The following is a 17,835-nucleotide window of genomic DNA, read 5'->3' as shown; positions in this document are numbered from 1 at the left end:
AAGAAAAAGCATCTTAATTTAAGAATTTGTATATATTTTTTTACTGAAAACAAGACAAAAATACTAAGAATTTTTTTCTTGAAAATCATTTTTTGCAGTGTACGCCGTAGCCTGACGCCTACCTCCCCTAAAATGTAACAACGTGTCAGTTTTACACAGCACTGCAAAAAATGATTTTCAAGAAAAAAAATATTTTTGTCTTGTTTTCAGTAAAAAATTATTTAAAAAGACACTTTTTCTTGATGAGCAAAACGACCCAAGAAAAGGTCTTTAGACCAAAATATCAAATTTAAGTGATTTTGTGCATAAAACAAGCAAAAAAAATCTGCCAATGAATTTTTGTTGAATTTAGTGTTTAAGAAAAATTTTCAAGATTTTTTGCTTACCCCATTGGCAGATTTTTTGCCTGTTTTATGCACAAAATCACCCAAATCTGACATCTTTGGTCCAGAATCTAGACTTATTTTCTTGGGTCGCCCCGCTCATCAAGAAAAAGCATTTTAATTTAAAAATTTTCAGATATTTTTCACTGAAAACAAGACAGAAACACAAAGATCCTCTTCCTGAAAATCCTCCTTTGCAGTGTACGCCGTAGCCTGACGCCCACCTCCCCCAAAATGTAACAACGCGTCAGTTTTACACAGCACTGCAAAAAATGATTTTCAAGAAAAAAAATCGTAGTATTTTTGTCTTGTTTTCAGTAAAAAATTCTTTAAAAAGACGCTTTTTCTTGATGAGCAAAACGACCCAATAAAAGGTCTTTAGACCAAAATATCAAATGTAAGTGATTTTTGCATAAAACAAGCAAAAAAATCTGCCAATGAATTTTTCTTGAATTTAGTGTTTAAGAAAAATTTTCAAGATTTTTTGCTTACCCCATTGGCAGATTTTTTTGCCTGTTTTATGCACAAAATCACTTACATTTGATATTTTTGGTCTAGAAACTAGACTTATTTTCTTGGGTCGTTCTGCCCATCAAGAAAAAGCATTTTAATTTAAAAATTTTCAGATATTTTTTACTGAAAACAAGACAAAAACACAAAGATCCCCTCTTGAAAATCCTTTTTTGCAGAGTAGACAGCAACTTTTGTTGCAGTTTGAATTTAATCACTCCTCAACTTGGTCCATCTTTGTTTTTACCGTCACAAAACAGATTTTTTCCCTGACGAGAGGGGTTCTAGTGGATCACAGCGCTTACTGTCTGCGTAGAATAGACGCGCTGTTAAATTTTTGGCGAGGTGTCTGCATAACAGCCTATGCATAGCATATGGCGTATAACCTACGCACGACTATAAATAGCATCCTTCACACACAAACATGATTATCTTAATCGGTGGACTGTAAAATAAACATTAAAATAACACAAAATCAAATACAACACAACCAAGGAAAACATCTTGAGGCATGGTCAAAAAGCACACTACTCATACTTTATATTTTTATTTTTTAGTTGCACTATGGTTTTTCGAAATAGCGATGCAGTGTAAGCCTTCAGTATTGTGATTTTTTTTGTTTACTTAACCACGCCCCCTCACCTGTGTTCTGCCAGTTTCTGCCCTGGTAGAGGTGGCTTGGGCGGAGCCACCTCCTCCTCTGACATGTCAGTCAAGCTGTCTGTGGGCGTGACTATGGGCGTGGTCTTACTCAGGATTGCCTTCTCTCGTTCCGTTAAGGGATTTTCACAAACACTGAGATATAGCAAGCGTGTGTGTGTGTTAGAGAAAGAGATGTCAATTACTTCACATATGCATAATATTACTAAATTAAAGCGATCATGTTTTGTGATTGTACCTGTCTGTTATGGTCACAGGGGGCGCTGGTTTGCTAGGGGACGTCGGAGATGGTTGCTCTTGTTTCTCTATAGTGAGTTTCACCAGCTCCTGTTACACACACACACATACACACACACAGGTTATAAATATTCCTGTGTTGTTTAACCTTGTCACAAATGCACTTTTCAGTCCCTGACCTTAACACCATCCAGCACAGCTTTGATCACCGTGGTAACGGTTGTCACAGTTTCCTTGTCGTCAAGGTCGATACCTTCCAGCATCACCTGATCCGACCAGCGAATGAGATTAGCCAAACTCTGACACACACGGTTATGACAGGAGGACAACACCGAGCTGGAGAGAGAGAGAGATTTCATGCTTCATTGGATCATTCAGAAGTGTGTGTAAGATGCATTTTACCTTTAAAGGTGTGTGTATGCATGTGTGTGTGTGTGTATGAGACAGTGTGTGTATGTGTGTGTATCTGCACACTTTACCCATAGGTGGAGTTCTGATGTGCTGTGACATGCACAGACACAAAAACAAAACACACATAGTGTTCAAAATTTCTATTCTGTGATAGGAAAATGTGTCTGTGAGTGTGTCTATGTGATGAAGAAAGTGATGCGTATGCGATTTTGCTCATGTTTGTTTTGTTTGCAAACACTTTTAAGCATCATGTGTGTACTTGTAGAGGTTTATCTGTTCTAGACATAATAAGCAGATTTACGGCGGACTGCCGCGCATCTGCGTGTTGGCATGAATGAGTCACGCAGTCGCATGCAAAAGGCAACTTTTGCAGTAATGATGTCTGTGAGAGTCACCTGTGTTGAACCCGAGCTTCTCCCTGCATCAGCGGCAGTATGGCCTCCAGGACTTTACTGGCTGATCCGGGAAGCATCTGTAAAACTTTGGTGTCTACGCTCATCTTGTCCACGATCGTCTTGAAATATCGCAGAGCGCTCACCACATCTTTCTCCTGTTCCTCCAATCGGCTCACCTTCTGCTCCAAAACATGAATATTAATTAGAGTGGGCGTGGTGTTAATGTTTACGGTGACAGAGCAGAAACATTTACTGTAAAGCTTAGTGTGTAGAGTTGTGTAAAGTGTGTCCTGAGTATGTGTTGTGTTGTTTAGAGTGAGTGTAGCATGTGTAGCGTGTGTAGAGCATGTGTAGTATGTGTAAAGTTGTGTAGAGCGTCTGTGTGTGTTGTTGTATAGTGTGCATGTTGTGTTGTATAGAAGGTATGTAGTGTGTGTAGTATTGTGTATAGTTGTGTACAGTGTGTCCAGAGTATATGTTGTGTTGTTTCGAGTGAGTGTAGCATGTGTAGTAAGTGAAAAAGTTGTGTAGAGCCTGTGTGTGTGTGTGTTGTGTTGTATAGTGTGTATGTAGTGTTGCATAAAAAGTATGTAGTGTGTGTGTGGTATTGTGTATAGTTGTGTACAGTGTGTCCAGAGTATATGTTGTGTTGTTTAGGGTGAGTGTAGCATGTGTAAAATATGTAACGTTGTATAGAGCGTGTGTGTGTGTGTGCGCGCATGTGTAATGTTGTATAGTGTGTATGTAGTGTCGTGTAGAAGGTATGTAGTGTGTGTAGTATTGTGTATAGTTGTGTACAGTGTGTCCAGAAAATATGTGTTGTGTTGTTTAGAGTGAGTGAAGCATTTGTAGAGCATGTGTAGTATGTGTAAAGTTATGTAGAGCGTGTGTGTGTGTGTGTAGTGTTGTATAGTATGTATGTAGTGTTGTGTAGAAAGTATGTAGTGTGTGTAGTATTGTGTATAGTTCTGTAGTGTGTAGAGTTGTGTAGAGTGCATGTATAGTTGTGTAAAGTGTTTCCAGATTATGTGTTGTGTAGAGTAAGTTACATGTTGTAAAGGGTGTGTTAGGGTGTAGTGTGTGTGTGTGTGTGTGTGTGTGTGTGTGTGTGTGTGTGTGTGTAGTATTGTGTAGAGTTGTATAGAGTGCATGTAGATTGTGTGAAGACTTGTATAAAGTATTTTACTGTGTGTAGAGTAGTGTAGTGTGTGTGTGTAGTATTGTGTAGAGTTCTCCAGAGTGTGTAAAGTTGTGCAGAGTGCGTTGTGTGTGTGCGTTAAATATTGTAGGGTTTTGCAGAGTGAGTTGTGTGTAATATTGTGTAGAGTTGTGCAGAGTGCATATTGTGAGAGTGTAATATTGTGTAGAGTTGTGCAGAGTGTGTGTGTAATTTTGTGTAGGGGTTGTACAGAGTGCATGTAGAGTTGTGTAGAGTGCATGTAGAGTTGTGTAGAGTGCATGTGTAGTTGTGTAAAGTGTGTCCAGAGTATGTGTTGTGTTGTTTAGAGTGAATGTGGCACAAGCAGAGCATGTGTAGTATGCGTAGAGTTGTGTAGAGCGTGATTGTGTGTAGAGTTATGAAGGGTGTGTTAATGTGTAGAGTAGTGTAGTGTGTGTGTGTGTGTGTGTGTGTAGTATTGTGTAGAGTTGTGCAGAGCTTGTGTAGAGTTGAGCAGAGTATGCAGTGTTTGTGTGTGTGTGTGTGTAATATTGTGTAGAGTTGTGCAGAGTGTATGTAGAGTGTGTGAAGACTTGTATAAAGCATTTTACTGTGTGTAGAGTAGTGTAGTGTGTGTGTGTTATTGTGTTGTGTGTGCAGAGAGTGTGTAAATTTGAGCAGAGTGTGTAGTATTGTGTAGAGTTGTGCAGAGAGTATGTAAATTTGAGCAGAGTGTGTAGTGTGTGTGTAATATTGTGTAGGGTTGTGCAGAGTGCATGTAGAGTTGTGTAAAGTGTTTCCAGAGTATGTGTTGGGTTGTTTAGAGTGAGTGTAGCACATGTAGAGCATGTGTAGTATGTATAGAGTTGTGTAGAGCGAAATTGTGTGTAGAGTTGTGAAGGTTGTGTGAATACTTGTATAAAGCATTTTACTGTGTGTAGAGTAGTGTAGTGTGTGTAGTATTGCGTAGAGTTGTGCAGAGAGTGTGTGGGAGTTGAGCAGAGTGTGTGTAATATTGTGTAGGGTTGTGCAGAGTGCATGTATAGTTGTGTAAAGTTTGTCCAGAGTATGTGTTGTGTTGTGTTGTTTAGAGTGAATGTTGCATGTTTAGAGAGTGTGTGGAGTTGTGTAGTGCATGTGTGTGTGTTGTATTGTGTAGAGATGCTCTACCTTGTTGACGGGTTTCTCTGGTGTGGTTACGATGAGCTCTGGTGGTGGCTGTTTGCCTTTCTTTGATGGAGTTCGTTTATTTTTCGGAGAATGAAATTTCATCAGTTTCATAGTGAACGAGGAGAGATGAGACTTCTGAGACTCTGAAAAAAACAAAACAGACAGAAATGAGCAAACAATACAGGAACTAAAGCTTTGAAATAAACAACAAATATATCTGATTTAAGACAAATATAAGATTTATAAAACTAATGCTTAGAAAGTGATTTATATCCTGCACAAAAACACACAATTATTACTTCAGTCAGACTAAAGCTTTAAAGGCACACTCACGTATTTTATTTCTTTATTTGACAGATCCGTTTAAAGCAACAATCAGGTCAGAAAGGTTATTTATAACCCACAATCAATGTAAAATCACAGTCATTTTTTATAATCAACACAATTCAACAATACAAATAAACACACACAAGCCTTGCTGCTGATAAACATCAACAAACAAACACAGTCCCAAAGGCAACTACATAAACTACAGCCACTGACAGACTACGCTATCATAATTGGAATTTTATGGGCCATAATTACAGAGAGAGAGAGAAAGAGAGAGAGAATTCCTAAATAATTTATATTTATTTCTTTATAATACAGACAAATACTATAAATTGTATTGTGCGTGTCTTCAAAATGAGTAATTAATAATTAAAGTAATTAATTCAATATTAAAGTCCCCATTAAACGGAAGAAGCAGTTTTCTTATTTTGCGTGCGGTGACGTATTTCTGAATAAAACGGCTTCTCAAATGAATAAAAGGTAGGGTGGGACTTGAATTCGTCCATCAAAAACTAATTGGATCGTTTTAAGTTGGGTCACGTTGCTATTTGCTAATCACTGCGATCTTTTTCCAGACCCCACCCACCTGACATACCATATAACCAGAAGTAAAGAGAGATCGTTTCGAGGAGGAGATATGCATTTTTGATTAAAGATTATGAGAGCACTTGCATTTAAAAAAATTATGAAGCTCACAGATAAGTCATTTTCCAAAAGAAATAATAGTTTTTCATTTCATTGCGTCTTTTCCCGCCATTGACCAGTTAACTCGTCAGTTAAGAGAAAATGCTTTCGTGCCAATGACGAGAATTTCCGGCAATCCGTAATACCGCTACTATCCACCACAACTTATAAAACCCGAAAGTATCGCCCTATGGCAAACAGCTGTATGTCCATGTATGTTTTAAGGATCGCTCTAAATCTGATCTCTATCAAAAGTCCTTTACAAAAATTCAATTATCTCAGCTGTTTTTGAAGAAACCTACCCATATTTGAGGGGTGATAAAAAGAGAAAAAATAAATATATGATGAAACTTTTTTTATTGAAAGCATTTAAGGCATTAAAGTGAACCTATGTTTTTACATTTCCTTTGGTGTGTAAGCCTGTGAGTTTACTCCTGTTAGCATTACATTGTGAGCGAATCTTTTATAACATGGTAAGGAGCGTCACATTTCCGGCTGACGTCAGAGGTATTCAGGCCAATCACAACGTAGAGATTAGCTGGCCAGTCAGGGACAGAGCACTTTTCAAATCTGTGCGTTTCATGAAGAGAGTGAAATCTGGAGCTACAAAAATGTATGGTATGTGGAAAATAATGTGTTTTTTAACCATAAATTAGGGGTGTCCTCGACTAAGGATTTACATATTCGAATCAGAATTGTTGAATCTTTCTATAGACGACAGATAGTCGAATCATCTACTATGTGTGTGTTGGGAGGAGGCCAGACCAGGTACAAATGGTTAACTTATTTTCTTTCACAAGCAGCACACAGAAACAGCTTTCTGATAAAGTGACCAAAACTGTCTTTCAAGTGACGAATGAAGACAAAACTGACGATGCATTTATATCTTTTTTAAGGTAAAATGTAAGACAACATAAACTTTTGTTTAATCACTCCTCATAACATTTAAAGCCACGATCTAAAGAACATCACACAAAGATAAAACAAAAACATTTTGATAACTAAACCTAAAAAAAAAAGATTTAGCCATCAAAGCAGTCATGACCAAAAAAACCAACAAATGACATATAATTTGTAATTGTTAAAGTAAATGACAAAAACTAAGCTTTATATACAATTCATTAAACATTAATTTATAACAAGAAAAAACATTTTAATTAATGATTTTATAGACACTACGCGTTATTATTTAGCACAGAAATACTGCTTGCTTACTTTGACTCTTCTCGGATGATTCTTATTTTATTTATTTCAGGAATCTCTTTTCTAACATTTGAAAGTGAACATAATATTAAATCACAAGAAAGACAGTCGTGTCCGGCATAGGTTCGATGCAGATATTTTCTGTGTCATCACCGAAATTATAAGAAACGGCTTACCTGTTTTGTAGTTTAACTCTTGACAAGATAACCACACTGTTTTAAATAAATTTTAAAACTTATAACCCCTAAAAAAAATCCATTTTTTATGTTTAGGATAAAGTCCTAAATATGAGACGCAGAGCACCTAGCGCGTTCGGCTAAATTGTATGCGCCACCATCATGGCCAGAACACAAACAGCGCAATATCAATGCAATGAAAAGCAATCCACAACGTACAGACTTAAATTAGATCAGAATTTATGTTTATGATTTATTTATCTCATTTTTAAATAAAATAAGGTCAGAAGTAGGCTTGCCGCGATAGTCGGTGAAACGGTGATAACCGGTGCTTCAGCCTCTCACCGGTTAGATCACTTGCCACCGCAACACCGTCTTTCACCGTAGTTTTGAGATTTTCGTGTAATTAAATCATTTAGTTTCATTAGAGAGAGCAAAGACACTAACAACTGAATGTGTCTGGTGCCTGAATTCAGCGGAGCTGAACGCGCGTCACGTCACAGAGCAGCAGGTGTCAGATTTCATTTATTTCTGTCAGAGTTTGCGAGGCGAGCCGACTGACCAGATGATGACAGAAGCTGCGTGCTTACTCGTTTTTGTTATAATACACATATATGATGTTTAATATAAGCGAGATCATGTTGTTGTTGTGTTTTTCATCAAGAAAAATATTAAACCCATCATTCAAGCAGCGCTTTTATGGAGAAGAAGCCAGTTGCTCTGCTTGGGACTGGCGGGTTCTTTGAGAATAGGGCTTGGGCGTCGTGACGTCATTACTTGTCGTAGCGGCCATGTTGATAGCCTCCTTTACTGCTGCGCTCCATGCTGCGCTGTTTATAGACATACTTTCTCTCAATCGTGTGTCTTAATTTGATTAATTTGTCGTTATTTTTTAAACCGTTGCTGTATTAATAATAAAGTAACACATTAAAAGTAATTTACATTAAAAATGACAGATAAGGACAAAACTTCATTATGTTTTATTCAATATCGGAAAGCAAACATTAACCTCAACCCCTCAGTAATGTGTATACATGACATATAAATGACATTTATATATACGATAGTGAAGTATAACATCTGAATATTAATTTATATAGCTTAAGTCAACATTGAACATAAGGGTAACGTCCCGGTTTACTCGCCCAAAATACGGAAAATTTTCAACATTCATCTTTCTGTTGCTATCCCTCTGCTGACTGCAAAAACTGCTGCATTAACTAAGCTAGTTGTGAAGCTAGGTCGTACGTGACTTTGCTTATAGATTGGCGTGAAATCGTGCTCTCACAACAACCACGCTGTTATCTTAAAAGGCTCTTTATTCACTCTTTTTTCATATGGATCCAATCCGTTAATAGTTCTGATTTTGTCCACATACCGGTCCCTGCTTCCCTGTTTAACGTATCCCAGTAAATTCCACACCCTTTTCCGGATTTTAACATCTTTTTTCTTTCTTTTAATTCTCCCAACTCTGCCGCTTCCCCTCGTTCAACTCGCTGTGTGTTTACATTCGCGAGGCCACCAACATGGCCGCCACGTCCCAGAATGCAACGCGGCGCCCAAGCCCTATTACCTGCGCACATTGACTCAACCACTTAAGTAAACCAGCTGTTGCACTCGCATTGCACGAAAATTAATACGCGATTTAACGCAGCTTACGCAAGCGCTGCATTTAAACAGTTGGGTAATTCAAAAGTGAAAGTAAAATGTGCACGTCTGCAGGCGCATTTATTAGCCCCTCCCACTCGGTGATACCGGGATCACCGAGTTTGTGACGCGCCGATTAACCGGTGGGAATATTACGTCACCGCGGCAACCCTAGTCAGAAGTAACACGGTGCAGAACAAATATGTGCAAAATGCCTGAAGTGCACGGAAACAAAACACAAGCCAAATAGATAAATCATTAACACAATTATTAAAAGAACGACAGTACAACCAAAATTTGCAGCTTTGTCTTTTAAATGTAGAAACAAAGAGGCAATGGTTTATTAACCTAGAATAACCTTGTTTTTATCAATGAAATAGGTGCTCTTTAAACTTTAGTGAAAATCATGAAAAGTGCTGGTACTTTTTTTTAAACGCTGGTAGGGAAAGAGTTACTGTATTAATAAGAGCTCATTAACAAATGACCGCCCTCATTTACATACAGTCTTAAAGTGGTGAAAAAGTTCATAAGCATTGATTTAGTGTAGACTTATAATCTCTGTTGTCACACACGAACACAACACCGAATGAACTCCAATCTCTGATGAGAAGCAAAGCAACAATGAATCTCAAGCCTTGTCCTTCACTCACAATTTCTACCCAAATCCAATATTTAAGAGCTTAACATATTCTTGAAATATCTTGTTTACTACAGTGAAAAAAATAAAGGCTGGATTTACTTCAAAATATAGTGCATCATTTTTGCATCCATTTGTTTAAGTAAGTACATGGAATTTTAAACAATTTACGCAATTGGATGAAAAAATTATGCACTATATTATACACTAAATCCAGCGTATTTTTTTTTTTACAGTATTTTAATGATTGTTTGTCTTATGGACCCCTAGTTAAGAAATACTACACTAGACAGAGCAGTGTGTGTGACTGACTGATGACATTTTGTGTGTCATTGTTGCAGAGAGGGGCTCTGCCTTTCCGCTCTGAGCTTAATCAGAACAATGACTTCTGGGTAAAACGGAAAGTCGTACTGTAACTAACATAGGTGGAGCCATTATGCCCTAATACCCACAATGCACACTCTTAATAACCCCCTAAACACACACAGACCTGCACATACACGCGCGCACACACACACACACACAGTAGGTGTATTAATGCTTGCCTTGTAGGCTGAATAGGGGCAGCAGTGGAGCGTGGGTAATGCAGTCCTTTAAACCATTATTAACATCTCTAGTCTACTACACATTCATACTACACACACTGTAGCACTCACCAATCGATTAATCGCTTACAACATCGACATGTATGCATTTGTCAGATGCTTTTATCCAACGTGACCTACAGTGCATTACAAGAAATTGATTTTATCCGTATGTATTTATGTGTGTTCCCTGGGATCGAACCCATTACCTTATACACACTACTAACGCAATCAGGGTTCCCACTCTTTTCCAGAGACCATTTTCCATTACGGTGAAACTTTCATGCTTGTAAACATATATGAATAAATGAAATCATTATTAAGTGTTTATTTAGTATTATTATCTAGTATACAGCTGTGATAAATGAACTATGAAGTTTGGTAATGTCTGCAAAGTAGTATTACTATTAGTTCAAAATTTTCCAGGTTTTTCAATATGCGTGAGAACCCTGGAATGCTCTACCAACCGAGCTATAGGAACAATGAGTTACAAACACTGTGCGTGTAAATTGGTGTGTCATGCAAAGGTAGTCAAAACATCTGGGATTCGACCCACCTATCACTGTTAGATCTCATGATGATACAGGCAGTGACGTGTAAATAACAGATGTACCAGCATATTCAACATCACCACCAGATCATCATAATGAACAGAAAAGTTATTTATATTTATGCATTCGGCCGATGCTTTTATTCAAAGGGACTTGCCGTGCATTTAAGATAAATATTTTATACTGTAAGTATATGCATTCCCAGGGACTCCAAACTAAGACTAGTTTACACAACAACAATGTAGTAAAAAACAGAAAACTTTTTCCTTTGCGTTTTTAAATAAATTTGACGTACAGACGACAACGCTGTCAAAAAGATCTGCGTTTACATAGATCCGCAATGGCGACTAAATTGCCAAACACATTCTTCAATAAATACAAACAATCAAGACGAAAGTGTTGTTTAGACAGACGATAAGGTAGGTTTTTTGTTACAAGTGACGCTGGGCTATATAAGGACAAAATGTTGTCCCAAAATGTTGTAATGTTGGCTGGTGATTTTGTTGTTTGAGCAACCTGCTAGCTAGGTTTCACGTGCCTGTAGATTAGATATAATTGTTGAGCGCTCTTGCTCACGTTATTTATGTGCATTATTTACATGCTACAGTAGTTACACTCCTTTAAGATAACGTAATTAATAGTGGGAAATAATCAGTTTTTACAATTTTTGCGCTATCTATCATTGTTCGCCAGACGTGCTACAACATCTACTTTAGTTTGTATTTATTAACCCTTTAGTTTCACTTCATCACGCAGCTATTCCCGTTAAAGGTCAAAACATTTAATTCATTAATAATCTAGTATGTGTTCATTTTTTGTCATAGTATCTCCAAAATTAAGTTTTATTTGAGTGTTTTAAAAGGGACAATAAATAGGATTTACCCCCATCTAGTGGTGAAATTGTATTTTGCATTCAAACGAATAGTGCTCTCTAGCGCCAAATGTGCTTTTCCAAATGCGTGTTACAACTACGATAGCCGTTATGTAATCACTGATCTCCTTGTCCGTTTCAGCTGGTTCACGTCATGAAAACGCGTTGTGGAAACGCGTTGGTAGGCTAGTGCTTTTTGTCCCTCTCTGCTATTTTAGTTTATCAATATGGCGGAACGACATGGAAGCCTTCTAGGACTTACCCGTTCAATGTAAGTAAAGAGAAGAAATTTTAAGCTTACAAAGAAAAGTCAGATCACTGGCAGAGGTTATTTGACACCAAAGAAAACATATTTATGAATAAAGACATTGATTTTGACTAATAAAACACTTAAAACCCTACTTACTGTTGTCCCTTTAAATAAAAATATTTTAATTGTCATCATGACGCATATGCCCCGCCCCTTTGATTGCAAGCCCCCGGCAAAACCCTACCACCTTAACTAACAAATTTTCTGTACTAGGGCTGCACGATTAATCGCAAACAATTGTCATGCGCATTCGTCGCACGACACTTATTAGTAAAAAATCGCCATAACCTGCTTTTAGATGGAGGGGCATTTAATACAAAGAGGCGGAGTTCACAGAGAAGCTAGACAATATCATAATTGCGGACTAATCTTCTGTGATAAGAAACGCGATATTGCCTAGCTTGTGAGTGAACTTCAGCTCTTTGTAGTAAATGCCACTTCATGTGAAAGCAGGTGAGGACGATTTATTACTAATCCCGGAAGCAGCTTTACTGACGAGATGTGCATGATAATTGCATGCAATTAATCGTTCGCCCTACTACATAAACCGCGGGTCTCCTTACATGGAAGTCACCGATACGTTTCTACAGTAGCCCTAAACGGACAAACGGTCCCTGCGTTATCTCAGACGACAACATACTTGTCCTGTGGCGGCTACCATATGCGTTTTGAAATTGAGGGGTGAGTTTGCAATCTTACCACTAGATGCCGCTAAAAAAATGACCCACACCACCTTTAACACATGCGCATGACGTCACCTTTATCACAGATTCAATTCACTTAAATTGGTAATTGTTTCAAAGCAGCTTTACATTAATAGAAGCAGGGGAAAACACCGAAAAATCGACAGACAACAGACTTAGCAAAATACAGCGGCTATGAATAAACCTACCAAGCGAGCGTATTAATAATGTAACGTATAGAAGAGGGTGTTAAGTTAAGCCAATGTCGGCTGACTCCCTGGGGTTGACATAGTTTACATGTCAACCCCAAAACTTGCACTTTCCAAACTTTGCGTTTCAGGAAAATGCATAAAACTTTCCTGCTTACGGTTGAAATCATTGTGGTGTAAATGGCCCCTAAAACCAACTGAGCCACAGGAACAGATATTATAGTCACGTGCTACAATAATAGCTTGGGTAAAGATTGCAAACTGAACTTAATAAGACACAACAGGTAAACGAATTACAGCATAAAGGATTATGGGTAAACCAGATGCTCAAATTTCACTTTATGCTGACAGGCTAATGTACTACAGTATATTTCTCTCCATCTCTTTCACGCCTGAGGGAGTTTCTCTGTCACTAATGGAATGCTTACAATATAGATTAACGGAAGAGAAAGTCAGATTAAGATGGTCAAACAATGACCTCTAACCATATCCATTAAAGGACCTAATAAACACACATGCACACAAACATGCGACTACTGGAACACAAGAGCAGACCATTAGAAAATAGTTTCGCAGAAGATGCCCGACCCAAATTTGCATCATTTCCTGTTCAATGACCCTATCAGTACTGCATTCCTCGACCTCCGGTTTATGGGCAGCTTTGTCATGCAAGTATGTAGGTAGACACACTCGCACACATGTAATGCACTCATGCCACCTGTGGGTCACAGACATGACATCCTGCTATGGCCTCAGTATACCCATTAACTTCCTGTCTGGCTCCAGTGTACACTTCCTGTGCTGCCCATTCACTTAATACAACGCAATAGACAGTTACACATACAGAAGCATGCAAATGACACATGCAAATGCGATGCTTTCTATATAAAACCACACAACACAGTATTTTAAAGATGGCATATTATGAGATTTTTTAAAGTTCTTAAAAGTTTTAAAGTTTTTTGTAAAATGAGTCCCCCAGAGTATGTATGTGAAGTTTTAGCAAAAAATACCCCAGAGGTCATTTATTATAGCATTATTATACATTTGCTACTTTGAAGGTGGGAGGAAAAATGTGGAGTTTTTTTGGTTCTCCCTATAAATATTTTTTACTTATTATAGCTAGGGATGTCCCGATCAGGTTTTTTTGCCCTCGAGTCCGAGTCATTTGATTTTGAGTATCTGCCGATACCGAGTCCCGATCCGATACTTCTATAATACATAAAAAAAGAACAAATAAGAGCGAAAAAAACAGAACCAAGATGTTCCTTGTGTCATGCCGCACGCGTTGCTGTTTCTGTGTGGAGTCAAAAAGAGTCTAACTCTGTGCCAGCGAATAACTATAAATGTGTGAAATAATGAGAATATAGTATATGTACAGGGGTTAAATTGGGATTTGTTTTGTGGGGATGCTCTGTTGGGAGGGAGGGTTCGAGGGGTAACATGTTTAATCCGGATGACAGCAAAGCCACTGGTGTGTTTTTAATGACATTTTGGACCTCTGATTGGATTTTATAAGTTTCAGTTTTAAAGCTGTGCCATGCTGACCCAAACTTTAAAACCTGAACTTTAAATTATGAGTCTGACACTCTATATGCATTTGGTGCACATGTCATTATGCAAAATTGATCAAACTTTGAAGGAAGTTATAAGAATCAACCTCCTTGACTAATTCTAGGCATAAGATAGGCTACTCAAAAAAACTCAATTAACAAGAAAAACAACATACTGATTCAGCAATATATCTTATAAATTAGCCATAGAGATTCCCTAAGCTGGTCAGCAGTTAGTTATAAAATACCTATAGTTAGGTCGTAATTAATCTGTATAATCAAAATACATTATTTTATTAAACTATACAATCAGTTGTATCCAGTTGTCTGGTTAACATATTGTAATGAGATGAGTGAAATGGCTATACATACTTTAATACTTTGTTTCTAGACTTCTATTAAGTTTTTTTCGACATGGGGACCATTGTTACCTCTCTCTCTCTCATCTCTACAGTAAAGTCAAATGATCCTGCGCGAATGCGCGTTCTTGAGGTTCTGAGTGAGACGCGGAGCTGCGTCTGAGCACATGGTGACAAAAACGATCAACGCGTCGTTTAAATGAGCGGTAAAAACCCGGTTTTGTCGTGGGTTCCTTGCACGCACGAGTGTGAAGCTTATGAATGAAAGCACGTCAATAGGCTTGTTCGACTTCATGCGGCGCCGCAACAATCGTCAGCCGGGTGACGTCAAACTACCGCGAGAGTGATCCGCGAAATCATACGGAGGAGTTTGCATTTTAAATCGCTCTCGCGGAACTTTGACGTCATCCGGCTACCGGTTCCCATGGCGCCGCATGAAGTCGAACAAGCCCATTCTCTTCTCATCAGTTCACACGCACCAGCGCAGCGCGTACACTGGCGCGGAGCAGAGCGAGACCTTAATGGATTTTAAACCCTGCATATGTATCCGAGTCCTGATCGGGAGGTAACGTCCGATTCCGATCGAGTCTAAAACCACGTGATCGGGGCCGATTTCCGATCACGTGATCGGATCGGGACATCCCTAATTATAGCTTAATAAGGCACTAAATTAGGGTACTCACGTGTAGAAGTTAAGTGTACTTTTAAACGTGCAAAAGCCACACACTAATACAGTTAAACTAATAGTACAACTGTAAAAAAGTTTTTTAAATAGTAAAGTAAAGCATCTTTAAAGAGTAACTAAACCCTAAACCAACTTTTTTTAGTTAATGATCTGTAAGAATGATGCTTTATTAGTGCCGTTCATTGATTTGAGTAACTTTTTTGACATTTGGATATAAAGTGTTTCAATACTACAATATGGTGTAAAAACGTCTGAGTGCTGCCCTCTTCAGGTTGAACGGTGGCTACTGCAGTTGAATTTTCCTATTGGATGTTGGGTCCAAAAAATGACTCGTGACGTAAGCAGGTTCAAGCTTACCACGCCCTTGTTACGATCTCACCACACACTTGGTACGAGCTTAGTTCGTCCCCTCTATCTCCGTTGGGATCTGGCCACTTTTCTTGCATTTTTCAAATATTGCCAGGGGGCGGAGTCAGGCTCTGACCAGTGGTTTAGGTACGCTTTAAAGTGACACTTTGTAGTTTTTCAACCTTCAAAATATATTTTCAAGACCCTTGTGATGGTACATCAACTTAAAAAAGGTTTGAATGGCATGTCTACCATAGCCTGATGTGGTCTGTATCGCTTTTACTCGTACTTTTAAACTTGGGGTTTCGGGTAACCGGAGCCCAAAAAGAACTACAAAATTTGACTGCTTTATGGCATACATCACTTCCTTCACTTCCTCAAATTCGGACGTGGGATGCAACTATTTATTTTGTCATGGCCGAAGCAGCAACTGAGAAAAAGAAACCCAAGGTTTTGTCGGAGGAGACCAAAAAGGGAAAACGGAAGAGTGACAGAATAAAAGGAAGGACGAAGATCAATATTGGGCCAGCGTTCGCTTACTGGCGTGAACTAGGGGAGAAGGAGGGGTTCCTGACCAATGCTGACTTGGCCGTCATGCTTTTGGACTACTACACTTTTTAACATAAATTTTGCTGGAGGCTACTGTGGCGCCGCGGTAGTGTCACGGACCTACAATACGGGTGACCCGGGTTCAATTCCCCTTTAAGGCATTTTTTTTTAATATATAAACTTTAACCAAGTATCCACTGTCCGTTACGACTGGCTTGTAAACGTGAGCTACGCGATCTTTTGGGCGATAAATCGATTTTATCGATTAACTCAAATGTGTAGTTTAACATCGATTTGTTTGAATTAAAACGGTTTCCTCTTTAACATCCGCCAAAACTCCACTCTGGGCTCCCGTAGTTGCGAGTGGGCTCAGCCCTCCCCTGCGCGTTTGCCATAGAGATACACAAACAACATGGCAGTGAGCATGGACTCTGTTGCTAGCAAAGGTACGAACAATTTACTGCAGCACCTTAAACAGAGGCATGCTGTCGAGTGGGAGAGATGTTGTGCCCTCCAAAAGACCGCGGCAGCACAAGCAAACACGCCAAAAAACAGCCTACTTTCTAGAAACATTTACAAACTGCATCCAGTAACGTTAGTGATGCGGGTTGTCTCGTAACCCGCGGGGCGGGTTAAGTTGTCACTTTATTGCGGAGCGGGTCATTAAAAACAAAATTAAAAAAACATGTATTTTGGGTGCAATACCCCATAGTTTTATTTATTATTTGGTAATGTTTATTTTCATATTTTATTAGATTCTTTGATAAGGTTAAATTACGTAGGCTACGTAGCAACGTAACCTGATATCACTGTTGGCCTTACATCACGAAAGCGCAAAGTAGCTTCCGTTGCCAGCCACAAAAATAAAATAAACAGAGAAATAAAAGTGAAGATGAAAGACGAGGTGCAAGAGATATTAAGGTCTGAATTTGTCTGTAGATATTACAAACTTTGCCTTGTAAATGTTAAAAACGTTTATCATTATAATTTGACAATGCTGGTTTCTATGGTTCATAACTTAAGCGTATTGTTGCCAGTTTACAGGGCGATGTAATCGAATGGCTGTTTCCAAGCACTTTTAGGCTGAAATAAAGCCTGTTTTCGTTTACATTACACATGCTTAGTATGTCTATTTTAATGGTCACAGGCGGGTTGGAAAAATAGATACAGTGGTGCGTGGCAGCCAAATTTTTCATAAAAGCGGGACCTGCGGGTTGAAAAAAATCCTGACCCGCGCATCACCAGTACCTATCCAGTATGATAAGAATAGGGGCAGTTGGAAAATGATCACAGATGCAGTGGCAATGTACATTGCTAAAGATATGGTCCACATACAGTATTGTTCAAAATAATAGCAGTACAATGTGACTAACCAGAATAATCAAGGTTTTTAGTATATTTTTTATTGCTACGTGGCAAACAAGTTACCAGTAGGTTCAATAGATTCTCAGAAAACAAACAAGACCCAGCATTCATAATATGCACGCTCTTAAGGCTGTGCAATTGGGCAATTAGTTGAAAGGGGTGTGTT

General features: G+C 38.6%; 1 protein-coding gene across 8 annotated transcripts in view; it reads right to left on the bottom strand.

The window, feature by feature from the left end:
* Positions 1 to 17,835, bottom strand: part of rapgef1b (Rap guanine nucleotide exchange factor (GEF) 1b) — a 62,674-nt gene that overhangs the window by 28,604 nt on the left and 16,235 nt on the right. For all 8 annotated transcript variants that reach the window (XM_055179970.2, XM_055179969.2, XM_055179968.2 and 5 more), the window contains exons 2-6: positions 4,926 to 5,068; positions 2,597 to 2,775; positions 1,970 to 2,126; positions 1,792 to 1,880; positions 1,536 to 1,688 (exon numbers count right to left, since the gene is read on the bottom strand). In XM_055179970.2, coding sequence (XP_055035945.2) covers positions 1,536 to 1,688; positions 1,792 to 1,880; positions 1,970 to 2,126; positions 2,597 to 2,775; positions 4,926 to 5,068 — 721 coding nt within the window. The remainder of the gene's footprint in view (positions 1 to 1,535; positions 1,689 to 1,791; positions 1,881 to 1,969; positions 2,127 to 2,596; positions 2,776 to 4,925; positions 5,069 to 17,835) is intronic.

Source organism: Misgurnus anguillicaudatus, chromosome 9, assembly GCF_027580225.2.
Source record: "Misgurnus anguillicaudatus chromosome 9, ASM2758022v2, whole genome shotgun sequence".
Lineage (NCBI taxonomy): Eukaryota > Metazoa > Chordata > Actinopteri > Cypriniformes > Cobitidae > Misgurnus > Misgurnus anguillicaudatus.
The sequence above is the reverse complement of the archived record's forward strand: the minus strand, read 5'-3'. Positions and strand labels throughout refer to the sequence as shown.